Here is a 27,494-nt window from a genome sequence, read left to right on the forward strand (position 1 = left end):
TTAGCACTCCATAATCTTGCCCAAAGCTCTCCAAATCATGAACACACTTCAGCACTCTTAAATGTGCATGTCATTAAGTAAGCTACTAGATGATCAAAGTCACCTCTAACACTATAAGAGTTGAATCTTGCTCTAACATGATTCTTTAAGCAATTGTTTGAAATTATTATTTACAAATTTCCTTTCTAATAATAATGCCTTAGGCCTTTTGAAGTATGGGAATCAATTTCAAATTTACCTATATGGATATAGATAATAGAACTAATACCATATTTGCGAAGTACGTAGTTACCCATTGGTTATCTTTAGTTTTTTAATAGAATAGCACTAATTTGTTTGGAGAAGGCTATGATAAATTTATTGTACTAGTACTGAGTGACACGTTTTTCCTTGAAGTTTCCTTAACATAAACAAGGAGCAATACTAAATAACGAAATATATCTAATATACTTACTTTCCTCCTTTAATTTATATTGCAAAGAATACGCAGCGTCTAAGAATTGATTAAAAAAAAAAAAAAAGATTGATTATGCATTAGGAAAACCTGTACAATAGCTCATTTTGAATGTCAAATGGCTGCTATAATATACTCCTTCCATCACTTTTTATTCTTGTCGTTTACTTTTTATACAGTTTTCAAAGTTAATTTTAAACTTCAATATCTCTAAATACACATAATAAAAATTATTAAAAATACATAATAAAAAAATATACATTAAGACTAATCTAACGAGATTTCACATGAATATATTTTATCTTCTAAATATGTATCAAAAACATTAGAGAAGGGAGAACTAATTTTTTTTCTTAACTAAACTAATGTGATTGGACTTTTGAAATTTGTGCAATTGAACCAAACAAAACATTGCAAAAGAGATTTTTTTAAATAACTCAAATAAACTGATTAATACTAAAGTACAAAGTTAGATTAAATTAGACGTATTCTTATAATTTGTAACCTATAGGTTTGAGTTGTTATACTTTAACCAAATTAGATCATTTTTTTTTATAAAAATGTCATAGAGTAACAATCTATGAAATACATAATGATATTAATCAAACAAAATTTTATATAGAAAAAAGACATAATTATTATAAAGAAAATCTAACACTGAAGTTTTTCCTCTATCACATCGTTTTATGATACAGCCTCCTATGAGGGGGGTCTTTAGGTCTAGTGTGGCTTTGAATATAGAAAAATTTGATACTATTGAATGTATTAGCAGAACTTGTTAGAATGTATAACATATCTTGGGGTCTCAACTATCAGTTTAGTTGAGAAACTTGTTAGATATGTTATATATTTTAACAGAACTGACACTCGTGAAGATGTCATATACCTTTTTTTCATCAAATTGATGACAAAACTATAAACTCTCACTATGCGAAACTTTAAAACCTAATATATGTGCAGATTGAATCCATAATTAGATAGAATAACTATATAATATAGAGAGAATGAATTTTATTTGTATCTAAAAACGAAAAAAGCAAAAATAAAGCAATTTGGGGCTTACCATTAAACATAAGTTTGCTAGTAGCCCAAAATTAATAATAGAGGCTAGAGTTTTTTTGGGAGAAAAAAATTAAAGAGAAGAGAGAGTTATCTTCAAAATTTTTCTTATTCACGTTATATTAACCAAATTAGATCATATTACTCTGATTTCGTTTTGTTCATTGTAATATATATTAAACATAATGTTTATGATTGATCTTAGAAAATTTCAACCATACATAACTCAAAACTTATTGTAAATAGTGTCATAAAAGCATTAGTGGTTTGTTTGTCTCAAAATATGTTTTCTTAAAAGTAAATGTTAGGTAATAATAATAACATCAATAGTCATAATAATAACACTAAAATAAGTATATATAAAAATTAGTTGCAATTTTCTAGAAAAAAAAACACTAGTAACTATGTTTAAAGAGAAACTGTATGATGCAAATTGAACCTATAACCTAGTTCTTTATTTAACTCATTATTCATAATAATTACGAAAATTTTGTTATCGATTTTCAAAGTCTATACAAATATTTAAAAATTCATTTCCTAATTTTATACAACATTTTATTTGCACTCTAATTAGTCTTTTAATTGGTATCAAAAAGAACCATAGATAATGAGATCTCATAACAGAATAATCTTGAACTAATATTACATATAGATAATATTAATAAATAAAATAAATAAATTGTTTACTGAACATAGACAATTTTTTAATCATTTATCAAGTTTCAAGTAGGCTATGGATTGATTTTTAAAATTCATTTTTTTTAATAAAAAACATATAATAATATTATCATCCCTCCTACAGATTGGACTTATAATTTACTTTCTGTAAATGCAAATCGATATAAATAATCAATTATTGTTTCTCAAATTTACTAATTAATGGGAACAGTAAATAAATAAACTTTGTATGTAATCATAAGATTGAGACCACAAAATTGGTGCATGACGAATTAGTAGGTCTAAATGAGTAAAAGACATCCAAATTTGTGGTTTTGCATAGAAGCATAAATTAGGAGTTTGGTATATTTTGAAAGAATATTCCAAGAGAAGTAAACTAACTGTTGTATTCCAATGAAACATTATCAAGTGGAGAATGGGGAATGGGAAATGGGGTTGAGACTCCATTTGAATGATTGACTCTCAACTTTGGCCATTAAACTTGATAATTATAATTCAATTAATTCACCAATAAAAATCATTCTTTTTATCTCTTCATTATCACTAGTTGCCTCATTGTTTTCACTAGTCACCTTTTATGAGTTGTATATAACAATAACATAGATAAGGATATATATGTAGAAAAACTTCTATATTGAGATACAAATTGTTCTAATTGCTCTAAATAGTTTAGAACATCTAATTTTGGCTAGAATCAACTATTAGAGCCTTAATAGAATTAGGAAATTTGATTTCAAAACACTAATTCAAGATGAACTAAAGTGTAATTTTGAACAATTAACACAAAAGAATTAACTAGGTTGACTTAATATGGGCTACAACATCACCAAACCTAGATATTTTATTGATCATATTAGAGCTTTCTTGAAGGTTTCAAAGAAGGCTTAAAATGGTGGTTCAAAGGGTTAAAGAAGAGGGAGTTAGAGATATTAACATCAAAATCAGAGAAAAATAAATTATTAGAATATGTTTAACATACTCTAAGTGATGTGATTTGTGATTATTTATTGTAGCTTATAATTAAAGACAATCACCTATAAAAAATTAATCCTAAAAATAGATAATGAAACACGCAAAATTAAACTGATCAACAGCCCAAGTTGAGTCTACTTTTATGTGGTCATAAAAAAGACTGACTTAACTTTTCTCTTTGTCTCCAAGTGAACTTAATTTTTCAACTCTTCTTTTAACCCATCTTTTAGACCCATTATTATATTAATCATTAGCATCCACTAGTGATGCACATACACATATTATATCATGAGCCTTATAGACTCAAGACACCCCAAATGATTACACAAGCTACACCCCTTAAACATTTCAACCATATAACACCAAACTACTAACATCAATATGTGCTAGCATGATCCATAAATTACATATACATCAAAGCTGTGTAAATCACCTACACGATTTTCATTGAGAAATCACATTTATCTTCTATGTAAAATTCACATGCACCATCTCATGAGTAAATCACATACTCCACCTTCAGCCAAATGCACAATTAACTCACATTATAATACGTGAAAGACCAATTAAATGAACGTCAAGCTTTAACTTGTTAAATGTCAAAATTGTAGTTATCATATGATTTGAGGGGTTATGTTACGTAGCAATCATGATCGAAGTTAACCTCTGGAATTCTATCTCATCCCAAACAATAAGTATTTTGATTTTTAACCAAATATATCGCAATTTAATTGATTACCACACTGCAAACACACCAAACTTAAGCTAGTCCATAAAAGAAATTGCAATGGCCTTGAACTCCACCTTGATCATAAGCCTAGGATCATACCAATTAATTATCGTACCACACAAAGTGAATACTATTACAAAAGTTAAATTCCTACTATCACAGACACTAACATAATCTGACTCTCAATACCTAATAAGCCAATTTTATCTCTCTCAAATGTATGACATACATTCAAATTACACTTCAAGTACCTCAATAACCATTCAACCATATTCTAATGTCTCTTCCCCAGGTTCGTTAGATATCTACAATACACCATAGCATACATCACACTACCCATAGCATTCGTATATGGAATACCAAACATATAGACTTCATCTTGTTGGTCCATGGACAAAAGATACCTTGAGAGAAGAAATGAGAACCAATGTGTGTACATATAATCTTCGTATTGTTCCTTCTCAATATATCTCTGTTGACTAATGTACAAGACATCATTGCTCCTATCCTAATTATCTCCATTTAAAGTATCTTATTTGCATTACCTAGACCATTCATGTCAAATTCACTGGACAAGATAGCTTCTTCAAAGTCACCACCTTAACCTAATGAACTCAAGTCTACAAGCATATCCTATGCATACATCACAAGATAAATCAAAATCCCACAATAGAACTCTTCCTGTAGATAGAACTATTGTAATAACTCCTTGTAAAACCTTGCCATAACATAAAGCAATCACATATTTGATTTCATCATCTTAACGATTTTTTCATTGTACAGTTATTTCTCTATGAGACCTACATAGTCTTCCTTTCTCACTACCTCAAAACCTTTAGGTTGTTTCATATAGATCTCCCCATTTAATAAGTCGTTGAGAAATGTTGATTTTGATTCAAAATTATGTAACCTTAAGTCCTCCATTGCTACAAAAGCACGTACTTTTTAGATCGAATAACGTTTCACAACTAGAGAGAACACCTCATTGAAATCATTGCCTTTAACTTGAGAATAACCTTTTACAGTTACTCTAGCTTTGTGGACGAAGAAAACATCAATACATGATCCTTTCTTACTTTTGAAGATCCATTTGCATCCCACAAGCCGCTTATTTTTTGGTGCTTTCATAATACCATGTATGATTTCTATCAAGAGACTTCATTTCTTGCCTCATGTCTCTAAGACACATAGTCACATCTATCAAAGGAATAACTTCCTTATATCAGTCGGGATCATCTATAACATAAACCACACTTGCAATATGATAGGATTATAATTACATTCCTCAATGAACCTCTTTGTAGGCTTCACTTACCTCATGGCTTATTGCATATTTGTAGATAATGCTTTCGTTAGTTGATACTTGTCATTCTTAATCCTAGGAGATTTTGAATCTCTAGAAGGCTTTAACACTTCAAAAATATCATGTGCTCAACCTACATTGTTGGTCATAACAACTTTCAAAGTAAAAGAAGCAAACATAAATGACTCTACAAATATAACATCCCCTAGAAGTAATTATAGTTTTGAATTTAGTAGACCACATCCTATGCCCCTTAACACTCAAACCATAACCTATAAAATGTAGTTAGCTACATATTTACAGCAGACTCGGTTGAAGTTCTTTTCTCTCTTTTAATCATATCAAAACAATTCAATGTTGTCTATCATTTTTAATACTTGTACCAATTGTAAGTGGTGTAATCTCGTATAAACAAAGATAGCATATTATATTAAAAAAAACCATGGTCTTAATCCCATAGGGTCAAGTAGGCTCATAGCTTGGCTTATAGGCCAACTATCCCATACTAGGTACACGACAACTTATCATATCGCCCATACTTAGCAAAAACGTAACTGGACAACTCATACCAAATTCAATATTACTCACTTAAAAAAAATTCAATGTCAATATAGGGTTAGAGATGACATGCGAGTAAAAATATATGAATTTCACACTGCATTCGCCCCAGTTGGGGTGGAAATGGGTATGAGTTTGATGGTTAGTCGATGGATATATAGGTATGAAAAATCCTATCCAATATATGATTCTACTTCCCGATTTGCATGCGCCTTTTATGGAGCACTAAATCAAGAAAGTGATCTTTCAAAAGTACAATACATGTCCTCATACGCTAACATTTGTATAGAAGGGTCTACTAGCACCTACAAAATGAACGCACCCCTGCTCAATTGAGCACTCGTCTTTCTCGTTTGAGCACTCAACTCTACTCCTCTTTCTTTGTCTTTTCGAAGCTCCAACATTAAGTCACCCGATCCTCTTTGCACCCGTATCATCATCACATATAAGACATGTCATAGAATGAGCTTTTAAGGGATCGATCATTTGATGATTTTTCCATTACACTGACTGTTACATTTTATCTAAAAGAAATAATTGAACTATTATTTGAATATAATAAGATGTTTTAGCTTTCAATTATGATTCACAATAAATCATGTTTCACGAATTATTATTGATACTACTATTTTTCCATTTACGTATATTGGATAGATTATTTGTCTCTACACAAATTAGAGTATATGGTATAGCTTAAACTCAACTTTCAAAGTGCACAAAATTTGACTAATGTTTGCTAAAGCAAAAAAGGAGTTATATTAAGAGGAGGAAAGGTTAAATTTATTGCAATAAGCAGAAAAGAATAGAAAAAGCTTTTAAAAGAAAAAAGAGCAAAAAAGGTGAGGATAATGTGATTTATCATGAAATCAATGGAATTCTTCAAACTTGCTCATCATTGGTGATATGAAATGACACTAATAATAGACTTTTACGCTGGGAATTATAAAGCTTTACTTTAGAATTCAATGTCAGACGCAATTTATTACATAATTTCTACATATAAAATGATCAAAATAATTTTGAAAATCAAAATTTAATTACTCTAATTTATCAATGTAAACTTTTACTCTAAAACCATTAATCTCAATACCATGTGTCGTAAAGCCCAAAATCCTATGGCTAAAAAGAAAATGCTCCTATTCAACAAACTAGCGAATATAGTTTTCCATTAATATTAAGCTTTTAGTAAATTTTAAGATAAATATAAAAATATTATTTATCGTAGATATATATTAGATGCAAATTAGTTTTTAATCTAATTTACTATAAAAAACGGTAAAGTAGGTTTCTATGTATTTCAGCCATATGATTTTGTATTATTCTTGTAATTCAAAATGTATTTTTTTTTAATTGAATAAATCTCATAGCAAGGTAGCAGATTCCAACCTTATAATAATTCATTATTAATAAGTAAAAGAGTCAACTCCTTTAAATGATGAAACACAAACCATACATTAAGCAATGTTAAAATAAGAATCAAAAATGATTAAAAAATTATTGCTTCATGTCATTAACCTTTTACATTCTAGTTTTTTTTCTTTTCGAAAGGACATTGTAGTTTATTAAATTATATAATATAAGATAATATTTGTCTTGCCATATGCATGGCATTTCATTTATTATATATGATTTACATGTGATGTATTATGGAAACAAGATAATTCTTATATTTCTTAAATATCTAAAATATATTTCTTTCTTTGTTTTCATTTGTTCTTTCCCTTTATTTTTTACACGAATTCTAATGTAAACTTAAAAGTCAAATAATTTTAATTGTGAGTTTTTAAAAATTTTAAAAAGTTGATGATTAGAAAGTATATATTGAGACAAATCTATTAAGATACTACATGAATATGTTTTTTCATATAGATCAATGAGAAATTATAGTCAATGTTTAATACTAAAATTCAAAATTTCTATTTATGAAAAACATATGAAAACGGAGGGAGTAATCTACTAAAATAAAAAATATACACAATATAAATAATTCTAATTAGAAGAAAAAATTTGACGATAATATTTTATTCCAATAAATACATTATAGATTGCTTATCTTATTATCAAACTTAATTAAAAATGATAAGCAATTTAATTTTAAATGTATAGCAAATTATACGATCATGCTAATTCCTAAAATATAGGATTATAGTTAAACTTGTTCTAAACTGCTGTTTTAAAATCTTGAATCTAATTATTTGAAATTTGTAATGTTTAACATTAATTATCTAGCTTATGGGAAAATTTGTTCTATAATTATTAATTTATATTTATAAACGTTTAAACATATATGTATTGTTTTAGCTAGTTAAGATATTATCAGATTTAATTCGTTGAAAAAAGAGTCTTAATAGATTTGAATTTAAATAATCAGGTACTCCTTAAAAATTGGACACTTTTAAGCTAGTAGTTCAAATTTTAAAGTAATATTATGTATAAGTTTAAAGTTTTTTATTCATTTACAATGTAGTATTGCTACCCTATATATATTAATTATCATTATAATGTAGACTTATACAATACTTAATTGATAAAAGAATTAATCATAAATTGTAAATTTAGTAGGTGTCTATTTCATTCACCATAATTTTCCAATAATATTACGATAAAAAAAAATCATGTAAATATCAAGTTTGTCAATAGTTCAAGCTTATGGAATATGATTACCCTAAAACAAGTACTCATCTTACTAACAGTTTAATGATATTCATTTTGTGATTGTCTTGCATAATTCTTACTTCAACAAATTTTATATGGGTAAAGTATAATTAGGTTATGATCACCAAAATATAATATTTGTTTAACTTACACGAAAAAATAAAAAAACAAATGTAAGATTTATTTAAAAAGAGTTTAGAGTGATATATGTAAGTTAAACTTTTCTTGTGTAGTAAGTTTTTTAATTTTAATTTGGTAGATTGACAAATAACATTTGAACAAATTTCATAGTGATGTTGGGTTCTTCAGAAGGGTGACTTAAAAAGTTAAATCAACTATATTAGTTTTTTCTTAGTTAGATAAAGTAAGTCCTAAATTTTTATTTTATTCCTAATTAGCATGCCAACTATTTATATTATAGGATATTAACATTTATATATATTGGGCTAAAGTAAAGCTACAATTTTACAAACAGTGTTTTACGTTCGACATAATAATGTTATTGAGTTTAGATATTGGACTCTTTTTCCACTTCTGAGCACTAGGTAATTACTAATTTTATTCATAATTTTTATATTGAAACATAAATACATAATAACCATATTCATATTAAATTTAAACTTGCATTTATTTAATCAAAAATTATAAAACTCAAGTATATACTACTTCGATTAATCAACAACCGAATTAAGTACTAATTATATAGACTATAGATTAGGTTTGTCAATTACATGATAAAAAGAAATTTTTTTCTGAAGTATTTTTGAACCACAAATTCTTTTGAGAAACGGTTTTTTTTTGAAATATCATCTCTAATTGGGTGGGCCTGTAAAGGAATATATAGAGTAAGTTACTCGATGGATGCTAGACATTAAGGATAAGGTAAGTAGGCATTTAAGGATGATGTAATTAGCCATTAAAAATACAAAACGTAAGCATTAAACTTTAATAGATTGGACTTGAAAAACGTCTCAAAAAAACGTACTGTTTTTAAGTAGCTTTGTAGAAGTGGGAGTAATCCCTGTAGTCTCTCCTTAAAACTTGTTCCTAATCTTATTCATTATGGTGGGTCATCCACCTTAATATTTTCATTTTTGGTAATTCTATTTATGCTCGTATATCCTCTAAATTGGCCTAAACTTTATTCCATGCAAGAAAGCATACTATACTGTAACTAACACAATATTTGATTTTAAAGTTTGAAATTATTATTAGTCGAGAATAGTATTAATAAGGAAAACAATAATATTAAATAATGATTTTCTGTTAGATTTGTCTTAATGTAAGTGAAATATGAATAAAAAATTTTTGTTAGATTTGTCTTAATGTAAAAATATTCGATTTTAACAATTTTTTACGAAGTGTATTTATAGATAATAAAACTCAAATTATATTTTGAAAACCTTGCGAAAATAAAGTGCAAAAAGGTAGAAATCCACGAAGTATATCTCTTTTTAATAAATGCAAATCATTTCAGTTAAATTATTCAATAAAATATCACTAATCCATTTAAATTTAGTAATGAAGGGAAAAACGAATTGACTAAAGTTAAGTAAAACTAAACTATAGTTTCAAACAAAAGTAAAATTAAATTATATAGTACATACTTCCAAATTGAAAATAAGTTTTTAATTTTTTAAATTGACATAAATAAATTGTCCATGGTTCTATCAAATTAAATGCGATAAAGATTAATTCCTCTGTCTAATATCTTATAACAAACACATGTGAAAATAAAAAAATCTGAGTAAAATGTAAAAAAAATAGTCTAATCTATATAAAAAATGGAAAAAATAAGAATATTAAATAAAAAAATAAGTTAAAAACATATATAATAACTAAAAATATAAAATTTTATTATTTTTAAAAATAATAAAAGAGCAAATTCAGGGAAATACACTTAACAAAATTGGAGCTAATTGCTTAGAAAGAAAAGAAAAACTAGCTACCTAAGCATGCGGTGGTTTCCTTTTTTTTCGCTGTTTTAAGGCAGTGTGGGCTAATTGTATACATTTGAGCCATCGAATTAATTTCAGGTTAGGTGTTTCAGGTCAGTTGAAAATAGAATTTTGAATTCACATAGATTTTTACATAATATTAAATTTATTTTAAAGTCGGGTTAAATCTAATTATGTTACAAAATTAGATAAATATTAAATCATCGGTTAAAAACATGTAAAAATTAGCCAGCACCTTTTGCAAGCTGTGAGCGTGACGTAGGAAACATTATTTACATTATTCTCCACTAATGACTAAACAAATTAGTATCAAATAGTATTTAATTTGGAGTAGAAGTGCAACATTGTAGAATCACCACCACATATTGTTCTTGATGCATGTGCTTCCATTATCTGGGGATGTAGTTATAGCGAGTAGGCAGGGGACCAAGCCCCACATTCTTATGAGCATATGATTATTTCCGGTTACTGTTTAAGTCGTAGAGTAAGTTTTAATCATATTTCTTCTCTGAGTTTGGCTATCAAGGACCGTGAGATCTAGAGCTAATGGTTTTAGATTGTTATATGTAAAATCAATATAATTTTGTATTGATTGAAAAATTTAAAGATAACCACCGAAAAATAGATTATAAATCTTAAAGCCTATTACAAAATTCTAGAAATTGAAATTACAATTAAATAAATAACTTGAAATAAATCTAACCATAAACCGAAAATACTTATAAATAAATACTGCCTTCGGAATCTTGAAACCAAACCGTGACACTATCTAGTTTTCTTAAAAGCATTATTCTGCTTACTTGGTGTTTAAGCTTAAAACTTAGAATACACTTTTGAGATACAACAATTCGCAATCAATTATAAACAAATAGTGTGAACAATAAGCGATCATACTGAGCAAGCTTAGAAATAAAATAAATAGAAGTAGCTAATTTCCTTCACTTTAGATAACTTGTAAAAAATGAATTTGGAGAGCAAAGAGAGAAAATGACAACATAATTTCGATGTAAAAAACCCACGCATTAAATCTCTTTATATGAGGTATAATCACAACCCCCATTTTCCCATGATCCCCGCGATCCCATTTCTGATTAGTGACTGAAATCAAGTTTAATTAGCCGTTAATAAGACCCTAACTGCCTTTTAATAAGTAAAAGTCCATGAAAAACTCTTAGCAAAATAAGCCCAGTTAAAACTAGGCTCGGCCAAGTTCAAAGTCGCGACATGCGACACGTACCAGCCCTAAACAGAAGCTGAAGTTGTGATACTCCAAATTGAGCCTTAAAAAAGAATTGATAGACTACTCATATCAGCAAGGTTCATCTTCTTTTCATGGAAGACCATTTGTTAAGAACTCTACAGTTAAACGTGCTTGGTAGGGAGCAATCTTAGAATGGGTGTCCTCCTGGGAAGTTTTCCTGGTTGCGTGCACGAGTGGGGCCAAAGTGCGCTAAAAAGACTTGTGTTAGTTTGTGGGATCAGTCTACAATCTCCATGAGTAGTCACCTGCGGTCCAATTGGTCGGGGTGTTACAAGTGGTACCAGAGCAACCTTGCGACCGTGACAAATCATACGTTCAGTGCACCTAGCAGGGAAATGATCCTGAAACTAAGGTCCAACGAGGACCGTTGTATTCCTAACTGGGTGTGAGTGTGATACCTCGCATTGAGCTTAAAAAAAAATTGATAGACTACCCATATCAATAAGATCTATCTTTTTTTCATGGGAGACCATTTGTTAGAACTCCACATCTAAGCATGCTTGGTGGGGAGCAATCTTAGAATGGGACCTCATGGAAAGTTTTCCTGAGCGCATATGAGTGAGGCCAAAGTGTACTGAAAAGATTTGTGTTTTTCTGTTGGATCAATCTACAATCTCCAATCTCCATGGGTAGATCCGCTAAAACTCGCAAGAGGCGAGAAGAGTCGCGAGTCACGACACCTGCAACACAATTTCCAGAATGATCCTAATTCTAACTAACATGATACGAGCTCTGTCGCAAGCGCGAAGACCATTGTTCGGATTTTTCCCTTTTGGCTTTATTATACTTTCTTTCTGGAAATGGGTTTTTATCCTTTTGCTCTTATTATTATCATAGTACTTACCATGGGTTTTTACTTACTATACATTAGTATTTTTAGTATACTTAACACTTTAATTTATACCTTTATACTTTAAACTATCCAATAAGAACTTGGCCCACAAATTAAAATGCAGACTAAAAATTAAAAGAATAAGACCAAAATTACAATTAGTACGAATAATCTTAAAAGATAAAAAAAATATTTAGATGAGAATAAAAGAACATATTGAGAACAATGTGTAGAAAAGAAAATTTAGCAAGCTATGTGAGACAAAAAAAATAAAAAATGAAGTAGACAAGAGGATACACAAAGTATTTGCATAGCTCAAGTTGAACTTGAATCATTTGTTTACAAGATGGAGGAACAAATCAAACTTCATAGCAATTTTTGTATTTATTAAGGACTAGACGCAAATAGGGCTTGTTATAACTTGAGGCCATTAGTAAATAAATGCTTTACTGAATGGTTAGGAGAATAAATTTATGTCAGTATAAATCCAATGTAGAGAAATTAATAACAACAATTCACATACCTCATAAGGAATATCTAAGGGTTGTATCTATAGCGGAACCTTTGTTAAGGTATTCGAAAATATAGTTTGTAAAGTTGTTTCATTTTTCCTTTAATTTAGTCGTTGAAATGTTATGAGTTATCACTGCGTTTTACCTTTATTTCTCTTTGTTTGCTAGTACAAGTCATAAAGATGCCAAGGCTTTTGTAGAGTTCTTAGCTACTTGTTGTTGGAGAGGTTAGTGATTAAATACGTTGTTTGTCAAGTTGTCCTAAATATAAAAACACCTTATTTTTGTTGGTATATGTTTTCCTTATTTGTGCATGACATTGTAGCATTATATTTACGCATATAGTTTTCTTTTCAAGGCTTTTAATGCTTTTTAGGAAAACCCTAATTTTGTATTTAGTTGAGAACATTATGTCTAAATTAGATGGTCTAATCCAAACACATAAATTTCGTCTCTCATACCGTTGAATCATAGTAGAAGGATCATGGGTATTATCGTGTGTTGGCTATGTGTTATAAAAGTCTTTGTGTATATATAATAGCCCAAAGCTTCTTATACGTTTAAATCTAATGTATCGGGTTTTCTAAATAGATCCTTATACGCGGTATACACAATTTGAATTTATAATTACAATTGATTCCTTAAAAATCTCTTGTTAGTTTGAATTTGAACCCTTAACTTAATTACTTCCTTGAATCTCACATGAACATTCGTACATTTAAATTAAACCTTGATTTATTCTTCTCTTTGTGTTGTATACCTATATGACTTTGATTAAGGGGGTGTTTAGCAATTGGCTGTTGGCAGTTGGCTTGTTTGACTAGCTGAAAATGTTAGCTATTTTTGTTTGCTTTTAAGCTAGCTGAAAAAGTCAGTTGTTTGTTGGTTGTTGGCTGTTTTTTAGAGAAAAAGGGGGGCCAACAAGCCAAAAACCAACAAAAAAAAAGTTAACTGGAGCAGTTTTTTCCTTTTGACTCAAAAGCCAGCTTTTTAACTGCTTCAAAAGTCATTTACCAAATACTTCTTTTGACTGTTTGACCAACGAACAATTCAAAAATCAAAAGCTAAAGTAAAAGCTAAGACAAAAGCCAGGTACCAAACACCCCTACTGCAGATATGTAGCAAACACAACAAATATCATCTATTATTTAAAAACAATATCATATATTAGAATAAAAAGTAATAAGCTAACTAAAACATAATCTTGACAAATTTGTACTATTCTGGACTTGTCCAGACTGTTATCATTCTAATCAAATTAAACCCTTTTAACCAACAATCTAACCTTTGATTGAAGGTACTCAATTAAGTAGTCAAATTTAAATCATAACATACCTGTATAGAGAGCATAATATCACATTATTTTTATAATAAACATCATGTATTACACATCATCTAACATTAACTTAATACAGCATAAGCTTTCATAGGTTTCTCAAATAAACTTTTAATTATCTCCAACTCTTTCCTCAAACCCTTAACCAAATTTTTGATCTAAAAACTTGGTTTGGATTTCATGGGTTCCTCAAATAAAGACAGATTTGCTACTTTAAAGAAATGAACATCCAAACAGTCATTAAAAGATCCTTACTAGAATGCAAACAAACTAGTGCAACTACAGAATAATGCTTGGTTGAGTTGAGTTGGTAAAGGAGTTTCTACACAATACATCAAAATTTTATCATCTTTAATCAATTTTTTGTAAGCCTCAAGTTCACTCTTTGTCCACCTTAAGATCTCATTAGAGTTGGAATAAAGCCTACTTTGTATAAAACACAAAAGAATGAGCAAAGGATGTAGAAATAAAATCCATGATTGAATAACTTTTGACATAACTGTACAAATGAATCAAAATCTTAGCCTTTCCCTTGTATTCGGCAAAAGTTTCTTTGGGGATGTGTGGGATTGTTGAGAAGCAACTTTTGAATACTAATTTCTTACACTTTGTTGAGTTCTCAAACAGTCAAAAATGGTGGATATCATTGTTTTATCCGCCATTAATTTTGTTAGAACATACTTTCTGCGACAAGGTTGGTGTGGTGGTGACTGTGGGCCTTAGTTGGGCGGTGTTTCCAGGTGGTGCTGGTTGTCGCCAAGTTCGGTGGAGCCGGAGGATGATATTGATTGTGATGTAAATACTTATTTCTTATAGGGAAGGGAAAGGTGAATGGGAAGTCTAACGGGTTCCTAGTTTTTAGGTGTTAAATTTTAATTTTTCATTTTTATTTTTCAAATTTAAATAAAAATACAACTCCAATCACATTTTTCTAAGACACTACATAGTTTTATATTAGTAATATTATTCACTTGAGCATAAAAGTATAATTTGTTTAATAATGTTGTAACATAATTAATTTATTAAGTAATTTAGATTGATAAAATATTAAATTCATGTTAATAATAGAAAAAAAAATTACAATGAAAAAATATTAAGTATATATAAAGTATTTACATTTATATTATGACAAATGCACCTTAATAACGAATCAAAACAAATGCTAAGTATTTAATTTTTAATATTTGTAAAGTATTTACATTTATATTATGACAAATTACACTTAATCAATCATATTTAAATTATTCTAGTTAATCAAGTTATACATATATTGTTTTGCAATGATATTCTTGTATGAGTTACTGAAGTTATACAATTTTTCAACCGACACGACCTAATTGCAACAATATTCATGTATGAGTTATTCAAGTAATACATTTTCAAATCAATCATTTTTAAGTTATAAGTATAATGAATCTCTAAAAGAACTTAAATAATTTATTTATTTATTTATTTATTTATTTATTGGGAATAAATAATTTATTAAACTAACTAATATCTATCAAATGTAGATCCGATTCCAACTCAACATGACCTGACCTAATTGCAACGATATTCTTGTTATTTTTATAGATTAGACACTTAAATGTAATTGAATGAGAATATTGGTTGTTGTTGTTGTTATTATTATTTTTTTTTTTTGGAGAAATGAAAATAATAATAATAATAATAATAATAATAATAATAATAATAATAAAACGATCTGGTCCTCCATTGTTCAAGGACCACCATCCCTTGACTGGAATCCACCAACAATACCAGCTGCAACACTCAGCTGCACACAGAGATCTCCTGTACAGGCCCCTTCGACATTGTCAACAAAGCAGGATCTCCATGGGACCTTGAATATGATCCAGGCTGCCTCACCACAGCCTGATGGTACCAACATTCAGAATGTTAAGTTGTAGCAGCTCTCATCGATTATTTCAGCAGAGGAAACCCTTCATGTGCATCCTCAAGGTATGAACACTATCAAAATTAACTTTGAAGATATTGAGGATGAAATTAGATATTGGGAATCTGCTGTAGTTTGTTATGTCATTGGTGTCAATCCCCCTCTACATGTTATTGATAGATATGTGAAACGTATTTGGAAAGACATTGATGTGGAGAAAGTTGGTATGGTGAGGAAAGGTGTCTTCATTGTGAGATTGAACGACAAAGTACCTAGTGATAAAGCTTGTGAGATGAGTGGCATCCTTTTTGATAGGAAACCTTTCATTGTTAAACCTTGGAAAGTCAAGATGTCCTTGGAAAAATAAGTCATGTCTACCACCCCAATATGGGTACAATTACCTGCTTTACCGATGGAGTATTGGGGCGAAAGATGCATAAGGAAGATAGCCGGACAACTAGGAAATGTACTTAAAATAGACAATGCAACAATGAACAAGGATAGACTTATGTATGCTAGAGCCCTTGTGGAATTGGACATAAGAAAAGGCCTACCGGATGAGGTGCTCTTCACAAATGAATATGATGAACAGGTTAAACAAGTTGTACAATATGACTGGAAACCCTTGTGGTGCCACCAATGTCAACAACAGGGCCATCAATCTGGTGCTTGCAAGCCAAAAAAAACCTTAAACCCAATTCATAAGAAACCACCAAGAAGAGATTGGGTAAAGAAAAGAAGTCAAATAGATCGCACCAAACCACAAACCATTCACCAGGACACTAGTGAGACTCGTGCAACCATGGCAATACAACCTCCTGAAGAAAATACGCAATTGGAGATTCTGTGAACCACGACCACTGTTACCAGTGGCAAGCCCCATGAGACACTGCAGTAGGGGAAAGTGGGTGTGAACGGCCAACAAATTGAACAGAGTGGTCAACCCCTAGTGTCTAACCCTTTCACAGTGCTCGCTGATGATGCTTTAGGAAACCAACCCAACAGTAGAATTCATAATAAGATCCTACCTATCAAAGCGTTGAGGGCTTTTCCCATCCTAGATCATGAATAACATCCTCACTTAGAACATCAAGGGGTTAAATAAGGCCAATAAGCAAGTTGAAGTGGCCCATTTTATCGCTAACCACAACATAAGCTTATTTAGCCTCTTGGAGACGAAAGTAAAGCGACAAGGAATAAGTGCCCTTTACCAAAGAATCTGCCCGTCTTGGTGTATCACACACAATCTAGCTCTCCACAAGGGAGGTAGGATTATAGTAGCTTGGAGAACTGAGGAGATGAAGGTAGACATACGTTTTGTTAGCAGCCAAATCATCCACTTGGCTGTCAACCCTAATGGGGTTGATAGCTTCGTTTGCTCCTTTGTCTATGGTGCAACTGACAAGAACGAGAGGGGTATCATGCTTACTGATCTTGCGAACATAGGCACAACCGTAATAGGGCCTTGGTTAGTCATGGGGAATTTCAACTACATAGCCAATCTTAATGAGAGGATAGGTAAAAAAACCTCTCCTTCATGAAATTGAACCTCTTCAAAAATGCATGGCGAGGTTTGACATCCACAACATGAAAAGTACAGGGCAATTTTTCACGTGGTCAAATAAGCAAAAAGGAGATGCCAGAGTTCTAAGCAAGATTGAGAGAGTGTTGGGTAACCCAGCTTAGGAGTGCTCATTTCCCACAATAGAGGTTTGCTTCCATCTAGAGGGAGACTTTGACCACACACCAATGCTAGTTCAATTCCTAGAACCCCTTAAAAGTGAAAAACCTTTTAAATTCTTCAACCACTGGGGAAAACACAGCGAGTACATGGAAACCATCCGAGCAGCATGGCACACTAACTTGCCAGGGAGCCCAACCCAACTTGATCGAAAACTCAGATTGATTAAAGAGGCATGTAAAGCAACCTTCAAAAACACAAAAGCAGGGGACTTGGCCAAAGCTGAAGCTGATCTGTAAAAAACCCAGGAAGACGTCCACCTACACCCTGGGGACAAGCACCTCACCGATGTCGAATGCTCGAAAATAGAGGCTTACAGGAGGTTAAAGAGAGAACGGGAAGCGGGCCTCAGACAGAAAGCTAAATTGAAGTGGCTCACTTTGGGTGATGACAACACCAGATACTTCCACCACTCCCTTCAGCACCGCAGGAAGTGCAGTACTATAAATGTTCTTAACTTTCAAGATCGTACCACAGGCGATCCAAGGGAAATTCAGGTAGCCTTCGAGGAGTACTACTTAGCTCTCCTTGGAGGTAAAATGAAGGAGAGAGCGAGAACTAAAGATGCCATGTGGAGCATTCCTGAAGACAAAGCATCAGGTTTGAATGGTCTCAACAGTGGTTTTTATAAGGCTGCATGGGATATTGTTGGTGCAGATGTTGTTAGAGCAATTTAAGATTTTTTTTGCCAATGGTACTCTCCTGAAATCATGGAATACAACATCCATAACCCTCATTCCAAAGATTGCCACCCCAAACACACCAGGTGACTATCGTCCAATTTGTTGCTACAACGTTATCTATAAGTGTATCTCTAAACTAATATGCAGGAAACTCCGACATGTACTGGCCTCCATTATAAGCCCCATGCAAGGAGCTTTTATAGAAGGGAAAAGCATTCTCCACAACATCCTCCTTTGTCAGGATATAGTCAAGCACTATGGTTGGAAGAACTGCTCCCCTAGCTGTCTCTTGAAGATCGACCTCAGGAAAGCCTATGATACACTAGAGTGGGACTTCCTTCATGAAACGTTGACAGCACTCAATTTCCCGAGGAAGTTCACAAAGAGAGTCATGGCATGTGTCACTTCTACTCAGGATTCTTTGCTTATCAATGGCAGGCCCTAACCTACATTCCAAGCAAAAAGAGGAGTTAGACAAGGACACCCAATATTGTCCCCTTTACTTTTCGTAATTGGCATGGAATACCTATCGAGAACCCTCAATCTGGCCAGCGAGGAACCATAGTTTAAATTTCATCCTAGATGCAACAAAATCAAACTCAATCACCTAGCTTTCGCAGATGACCTTATGCTATTCTGTAAGGGTAACCTCCAATCCATCAGCATCCTGATCAAGACAGTCGACTACTTCTCCTCATGCTCCGGTCTCATAGCAAACAACTCCAAATCAGGTATATACCTTGCAAGAGTCAGGAACGAGTTCAGAGCTCAGGCTGCGCAAACCTTAGACTACAGTTTTGAGAGCCTTCCAGTTAAGTATCTTGGGATGCCTTTCACCTCAAAAAGGTAATCAGCCACCGATTGTGAGTATTTGGTAGACAAGATGACAGCCCGGATCAGAGTCTGGTATGCAAAAAGCCTTTCCTATGCTGCTCGTCTCCAGCTTGTGAACTCTATACTGATGAGTATAACTAACTACTGGTGTCAAGCCGTTATCCTTCCCAAAAAGGTCATCCGACAGATGAATGCAATCTGCAGATCCTTCCTATGGTCTGGTTCCACAGAGTCAAGAACCCTGGGAATATCAGCTAGGAAAAAGTGTGCGCTCAAAATTCGTGATCTGGAGTCCCGGAATGTAGCTACTGTGGGTAAAGTCGCTTGGCACATCAGCATCCTCCATGAGTCCCTCTGGGTAAAATGGATCCACGAAGTATACACGAAAGGCAACTGGATTTTTATTAACCCCCCCCCCCCCCCCCCCCCCCCCCCCCCCCCCTTAGACTACAGTTTTGAGAGCCTTCCAGTTAAGTATCTTGGGATGCCTTTCACCTCAAAAAGGTAATCAGCCACCGATTGTGAGTATTTGGTAGACAAGATGACAGCCCGGATCAGAGTCTGGTATGCAAAAAACCTTTCCTATGCTGCTCGTCTCCAGCTTGTGAACTCTATACTGATGAGTATAACTAACTACTGGTGTCAAGCCGTTATCCTTCCCAAAAAGGTCATCCGACAGATGAATGCAATCTGCAGATCCTTCCTATGGTCTGGTTCCACAGAGTCAAGAACCCTGGGAATATCAGCTAGGAAAAAGTGTGCGCTCAAAATTCGTGATCTGGAGTCCCGGAATGTAGCTACTGTGGGTAAAGTCGCTTGGCACATCAGCATCCTCCATGAGTCCCTCTGGGTAAAATGGATCCACGAAGTATACACGAAAGGCAACTGGATTTTTATTAACCCCCCCCCCCCCCCCCCCCCCCCTCCGGTACGTCCAATTGAGTCATCAAGAAGCTATGTAAGGTCAAGGAGAAGCTTTTGAAATAGATGAACACACTTGCATACTCTATCACAAAAGTCTACAATGACATTAGAGGAGGAGGTAATAGAGTCAGATGGAACCATTTTGTTTGGAGTATGTTAACCATACCTAGAAGCAGATTCATAGCCTGGTTAGCTTTCAATAACCGACTGAAAATAAAACATCGCCTAAAGCGTACTAGAACTATCGATTATGACACATGCCCGATCTGCGAATTAGAGAGTGAAACAGTGAACCATATCTTCTTCCAATGCCGCTTTAGCCAGGAATGTGTAGCTTATCTAAAGGAGCGTTATGAGACCAACAACAAAATAGAGACTTTGGAGGATACACTCAAGAGGAACCAAATGGGGCGCCACAAAAGAAAACAGTTTGAGGCCATTCTTTGCAACCTCATCTATGCAATATGGAGCGCAAGAAATGAAGCCGCGTGGAGCCATAAAGTACCAATGGTGAAACTGGTGGTGGACAACGTGATAGACATCTCGGAGATCAAATTCAAGTTTCTAGCGTCATTGAGATCTAACTTAGTGTAAAGCTCACCTATAGCTTATGTCTCACATTAGATGCTTTCATGTATTCCAGGATTCGTCTTCAGCTTTTAAGTCTGGAGCTCCATGATAGATGTTGTTTTGGGCCTGACCACTATATCTTAGGTTAAGGTGTATATAGGCTGAACTTTTTTGTCTTGACTCTTGGTTATGGTCTTGTCAAGGTGAACATGTCGTCCTGATATAGATAGCTTAGTTTATTGGCTTCGCCTTTATGTATAGCTTTCTGAGGCTTCTCGCTCATCGCCCTTGCACATGAAGAGTGACACTCTGAAATCCTTCTTAGAAGGTGGGTTCTGTGTTCATACTGATGCAAACATAGGGAGATAAGCTGAAAACCTAGGGGTCTTTGATCCCTTGTATCCCTTTTTTTTTTAATTGGGTAATATAAAAATCATTTCTTCAAAAAAAAAAAAAATAATAATAATAATAATATTATTATTATTATTATTATTATTATTATTATTATTATTATTATTATTATTATTATCATTATTATTATCATTATTATTATTATTATTATTATTATTATTATTATTATTAGAGTTGTATTTTATTTCATAGAGAGAGACTTTATAAGAAGTTGGTGGAAAGCCGAACAATAAACTAAGCACGCCCATTTAAAGACAAAAAGTTAGTTTGTGGAAACTATAGGCCCTAGATTTGGTGAGACTATTATTATTATTATTATTATTATTATTATTATTATTATTATTATTAACCCAAGAATGTAAAAACTAATTAAAATAAGAAATAAAGGATATAAAATAAAATATTTACCTCAAGGAGAAAAAACGCTCAATACAAATTTCAGATCGAAATAAAGAACCCCTTAACAAAAATATTCAATTTAACTCCATTGAGATTAATCAATGACTATTGAAGTAGCAAATAACAATATTATGAATACAACCGATAACTGGAGACTTGACTAATTCCAGAACGAAAATTAACAAACAGATATAGACACCCAATGAAAATCAAAAACTAATTCAGGATCAACATGAAATCCTTTTAGAACAAGAAAATCAAGAACCATAACCAAAACAATTCAAATGTTGGAAGAAGTAGAAGGTTGGAATTTAATTTTTTAATTTTTTGATTTATTTTATTATTAATTCAGATTTTTAATCTAAAATCATTAGATTATTGAATAGTTGTTAAATATATTTAAGTGATTATTTTCAAGAAATTATTGATGTATTAGTATGGGATTATTGTAGTTTCATTATTGTAAAATTATTATAGTTAGTTGTTTTCAAGACATTAAATCAGATTTTATTTCTTTTATCATTTTAATGCTAAATCATCTGCCACATCATTTGCCACCTCAAATAAACTTTTAATAATCTCCAACTCTTTCCTCAAACCCTTAACCAAATTTTTGATCTGAAAACTTAATTTGGATTTCATGTAATCCTCAAATAAAGACGCATTTTCTACTTTAATTAAAGAAATCAACATTTAAACAGTCATAATTACATTCTAAGATATAATTTTACGTCCTTTTAATATTATGACACTAACAAAAATTGGGATGTACTTTCCTATTTTTTCATTTGATGAGTGTACATGATTTTGTTTTATTAAACTAATAAAATTTAGTCATTAATATGAAAATTAATTTTTTTAATTAAAATATTGCAATAAACATGCACTAATCTTATCGCTTTTCACTTTTGCATATTATTTCATGCTCTAATTCATTCTTTTTCTAATTATTCATAATCGCAAAATAAATTGATATTAATTATTTTTATATATTAAGTGGAATTAAAAAAATCTCATTTAAATATGTTTTAACTTAAAAGTCAAGAATAAAATATAAATTAAGATTCGATTAATTGATTAATAGTAATATTATTTTATACAGGTAAAGATTAATATTAAACAATATAAAATGCACTAATTAAAAAATAAGAAATGATTTATCTCTTTAAAAATTATGGGAAAAATTAGTTGGTTATTATTATTTAAGTGCACAATGTAGAAAAATAGGCACGAAGAAGTATAAATTGAAGGTCAACAAATAAATTTAGGATTTCATTAAATGGTTGAGTTGTTGTATATATAAGGGCAAGTTATAGGAGTTTACAAGGGTATTTTTGTCAAGTCAAATGTAAACTGTTTAAAAATAACAAATGCTTTCTTCAACCTCCATCTCCATGTTCATCATCTTCACAAATCGGAGGTTTTCACAGAAAAATGTTGAAATCGGCTGCCGTTCACCGACCCATATGAGTACTTCCAAATGGGCCCCTTTATATCATGGGCCCTGGGCGGCAGCACTCCTTGCCTACCCCAGTCCGGCCCTAACACTTTTAAAGCATGATTAATCAAGAAAATTTTTGATAATTGTTCTTTTAATTATTGTTCTCATTTAATGTTTGTTTATTTCTAGGGTATTAAATTTTTGGGATTATACTATTAATGTGCCATAGGGTGTTCATAGGTTATTTGTCATTTTATTTGGTTCTTCTATTTTAATTCTTGTCTTGAAGCATGTCTAGAATTTTAATTGCTACTTCTACGTTCTATAAAATATCTTGTTACTAATTTCATAAACTAGGACTAGGGCTGTAAATGTGGTCAGAAACCTGTTTTACCGACTTGTTACCGACCGATACCGAACCCGTTTTTGACCGAATACAAGTGACCAGATACCGACCGCTACCGAACCCGAATGGTGACCGAAACCGTTTCCGACCTGTTTTACACATACCGAAACCGACCGGTACCGAACCTGTTTTAAACCGAAAACCGTTTTCGACCTGTTTTTATCATACCGTGACCGACCGATACCGAACCTGTTTTCAGACCGAAACCTGTTTTCGACCCGCTTAATACCCGTTTTTAACCGACCGTTTTTGACCGAATCTATATTGTACCGAACCTGTATTATACCGAACCTGGAACCTGTTTTGTACCGAACCTGTTTTGGACCGAACTTATCTACATAATTCTTCTAAGTTGTCAAAATATAATAAAATTTTATATAAAATAATTAAATTAAACTTAATTATATTATTTCTATATGATAAAAATTAAATTAAATATAAATTTTTATAAAATAAATATATAAATTATAAGTTAATATATATTAACTCAGTAATTTAGTAAAGCCTTTTTCTTTTCTAAAAAATTAAGTATAAATTTTACAAAACTCAGAAATTGCAAAATTGCATAAACATAGTTCATACTTTGCAACCAATATAATTACCAAGTTCAGGTTAATTTCCTGACTAATTAATACTGTATTAAAATCAACATATAACAATATAAACCAATACAAAATATTAACCTATGAAATTGATAAACCACTTTCATTTCATTTAATAGTTTAGACGAAATTTAAAATAGATCCATTACATTTTTTTCCCTACCAATAATATAAACATCAATAATCCTAACTACACAAAAAGTCTTTTCCAAATTTTAGTTATGCATAAGAAATTGCAAAACAAAACTAAACATCAATCATCACTTTCATCTTCTTCCTCCTCTTCCATCACCACCTTAGATCTCCTGCTCCTAGTCCTCAATGCGACACCGCCTTTCAATAATCTGTAAGGAACTGCTCCACCAAACTTAGTGTACCTTAAGATCATATAAAAGTAACAACTTTCAGATACTGAGTATTATGATTAAGAGCATGAGATGGAAAAACGACAGAAAGTTATAATAAATAAAATAAAAAAAATATAAATTAATTATAAAATATAAATTGGGCGCTCAGATATGATAATTTGATAAAAAACCAAATTACAAGAAAAAAATCTTCATAGAGCACTACACTTACCTGAAGCATTATCATCATGATCAGTGTTATTTTCCTCAATAACACTTAATATCTCCTTCGCATTTTCCTCGGGTTCAAACCCAAATAGCCAATTTCGCGTTGTCACCAAAATTTCAACATTTTTTGGTAACAAAGAAGATCTCAATTTGTTAAGGATCCGACCACCAACACTAAAAGCAGATTCAGATGCAACAGAAGTAATTGGAATGGCTAGAATATCTCTAGCCATTAGTGCGAGTGTTGGATAAGAGGTAGACTGTCCCTTCCAATATTCAAGAACATCAAAACCATCATAATCAACAACAAGAGACATGGCCAAATAAGAGTCCACATCACCTCTCGCCGTCCTAGATGCAGAAATACGAGGAAAATCATGACGTAACTTGCGCATTTGGAACGGACGAGGAGGACCAAGGTTTGACGGAGAGGGTGCAACAGGAGCAGATTGAGTGGTATTCATATAACATTCATATAAAGCAACAAACGCAGCAAGCACATCATTTACCTTTTGTTCAACCGCAGTAGGTACATACAGCATAGAATAATAATCACTAAGGAAAGTCATCTTAAAACGTGGATCAAGTAAAAAGGCAAAAGACAGAACCATAGAATGATCAGACCAATATTTATCAAACATTTCCCACATAGGAGCAGCCATCTTTCTCACAGCATCACTAGGATCTTGGTGGGAATCAGTCAAAATCTTTTCAATACATATTATGCAAGAAAGGTACAAATTTGCAGTGGGATATTTTGAACCAGAAAAAAGCTTGGTAATCTCATAGAATGGCTCAAGAAAATCACAAATATCTTGAAGTGTATCCCACTCATTCTCAGAAATAATATCAACATCAATATCCCTTTCACGAACAAGATATAAATCAATAGCATCCTTTACCTCAAGAGCCCTATGAATCATGTCATAAGTAGAGTTCCATCTAGTGGAAACATCCAAAACTAATTTACCCTTTGATTGCAAACCTTTATCAATTTTAGCTTTCTCAAAATTTGTAAGTCGAAAATCAGAAGAATCAACATATATAACAACCGCACGTAACTTAGTCACGGAATTATCAACAAGTTTCAAACCCTTTTTAACAATAAGGTTCAAAATATGAGCACAACACCTTATATGAAAATACTTGCCATCTAAAGGGAGAGGAGAAGAGGAGTGCAAATCACGTTTTAGTTTTTCAACCATCCTATTATTAGAGGAAGCATTATCAAGTGTGATTGAAAAAACTTTTCTACCTATATTCCAGTCATTCAACAAACCTTTCACAAACATGAATATAGATTCACCATCGTGGGGTGGGGGAAAACGGCGAAAATTTAACAAAAGGGAATGCAATTTATAATCATCATCGATGAAATGGGCAGTAAGGGCAAAATATGAACGCGAAGTACATGCTGTCCATCCATCACAAGTTAAGCATATACGACTCTTACAAGATTGCATATTGTCAAATACTAGTTTTTTGTACTTTTCATGTTCACCCATTACGCATTTAGTTATCGTATATCTAGACACATCTTTGACATTAGGATTTAACCAACGATGCAATTCTCTAGTTTTAATATGCTCTACCATACTCAAACAATATCCATGATATAATATCGAATCAGCAAACTTAAGCACGTAAGTATCATGATCATACACAACATTAGCGTTTGGGTTATTTTTTATGAACTCTTTATAACCTTTACAGCCCTCAGTATGACGTTTATAATTAGTTGTACCTGCACTACCTGGTGCTGCCGCCTCATAATCGCAGTATTTACACTTTACCGTCCGTACGTCATTGGGGTACGATACATGGTACTGATCCCAAACCGGTGACGTAATTTTTTTATGTTTAACAACTCTTCTTTGTTCGGGGACAGCCACAGCAGGGTCAGCCATACCTTAAAAAAAAAAAAAATTAGAGCGCAAAAAACGACTTTAAAAACAACCCAGATTAAGAGCAAAGATTAAGAACCGCATTTTATATCTTTAGACCGAACCGAACAAAGATTAAGTATTGCAAAATTAAGAACAAAAAAACTCCCTTAAGAACCGAACAAAGATTGAGACCGAATAACTGATTTTTGGACCAAGATTAAGAACACGAAAACGAAACAAAGATTAAGAACAAAAAAACTGGAAGACTAAATTGAACAAAGATTAAACACGAAAACCAAAGATTAAACACAAAAAACAAAGATTAAATACAAAAAACCCTAAATCTAACCCTAAACGAACACATTAAACCCATAAAATTAAACACAAAAACAAATCGAACAAAAAAAAAGTGGAACAAGACTAAATCGAACACGAAAACGAAACAAAGATTAAGAACAAAAAAACTGGAAGACTAAATCGAACAAAGATTAAACACGAAAACCAAAGATTAAACACAAAAAACAAAGATTAAATACAAAAAACCCTAAATCTAACCCTAAACGAACACATTAAACCCATAAAATTAAACACAAAAACAAATCGAACAAAAAAAAAGTGGAACAAGACTAAATCGAACACGAAAACGAAACAAAGATTAAGAACAAAAAAACTGGAAGACTAAATCGAACAAAGATTAAACACGAAAACCAAAGATTAAACACAAAAAACAAAGATTAAATACAAAAAACCCTAAATCTAACCCTAAACGAACACATTAAACCCATAAAATTAAACACAAAAACAAATCGAACAAAAAAAA

General features: G+C 31.8%; 2 protein-coding genes across 2 annotated transcripts; both read left to right on the forward strand.

The window, feature by feature from the left end:
* The first annotated feature begins 18,032 nt into the window (after positions 1 to 18,032).
* On the forward strand, positions 18,033 to 18,620 carry LOC130809221 (uncharacterized). The gene is made up of 2 exons (XM_057674908.1): positions 18,033 to 18,116; positions 18,192 to 18,620. Exons 1-2 carry the CDS (start codon positions 18,033 to 18,035, stop codon positions 18,618 to 18,620), a joined length of 513 nt encoding a protein of 170 aa, XP_057530891.1.
* Positions 18,621 to 19,509: 889 nt separating this feature from the next.
* Positions 19,510 to 21,103, forward strand: LOC130809229 (uncharacterized). The gene is made up of 4 exons (XM_057674920.1): positions 19,510 to 19,849; positions 19,997 to 20,328; positions 20,448 to 20,944; positions 21,028 to 21,103. The coding sequence occupies exons 1-4, from the start codon at positions 19,510 to 19,512 to the stop codon at positions 21,101 to 21,103; spliced, it is 1,245 nt and encodes a 414-aa protein (XP_057530903.1).
* The last annotated feature ends 6,391 nt before the right edge of the window (positions 21,104 to 27,494 follow it).

This window comes from Amaranthus tricolor, chromosome 1 (genome assembly GCF_026212465.1).
Source record: "Amaranthus tricolor cultivar Red isolate AtriRed21 chromosome 1, ASM2621246v1, whole genome shotgun sequence".
NCBI classification, from domain to species: domain Eukaryota; kingdom Viridiplantae; phylum Streptophyta; class Magnoliopsida; order Caryophyllales; family Amaranthaceae; genus Amaranthus; species Amaranthus tricolor.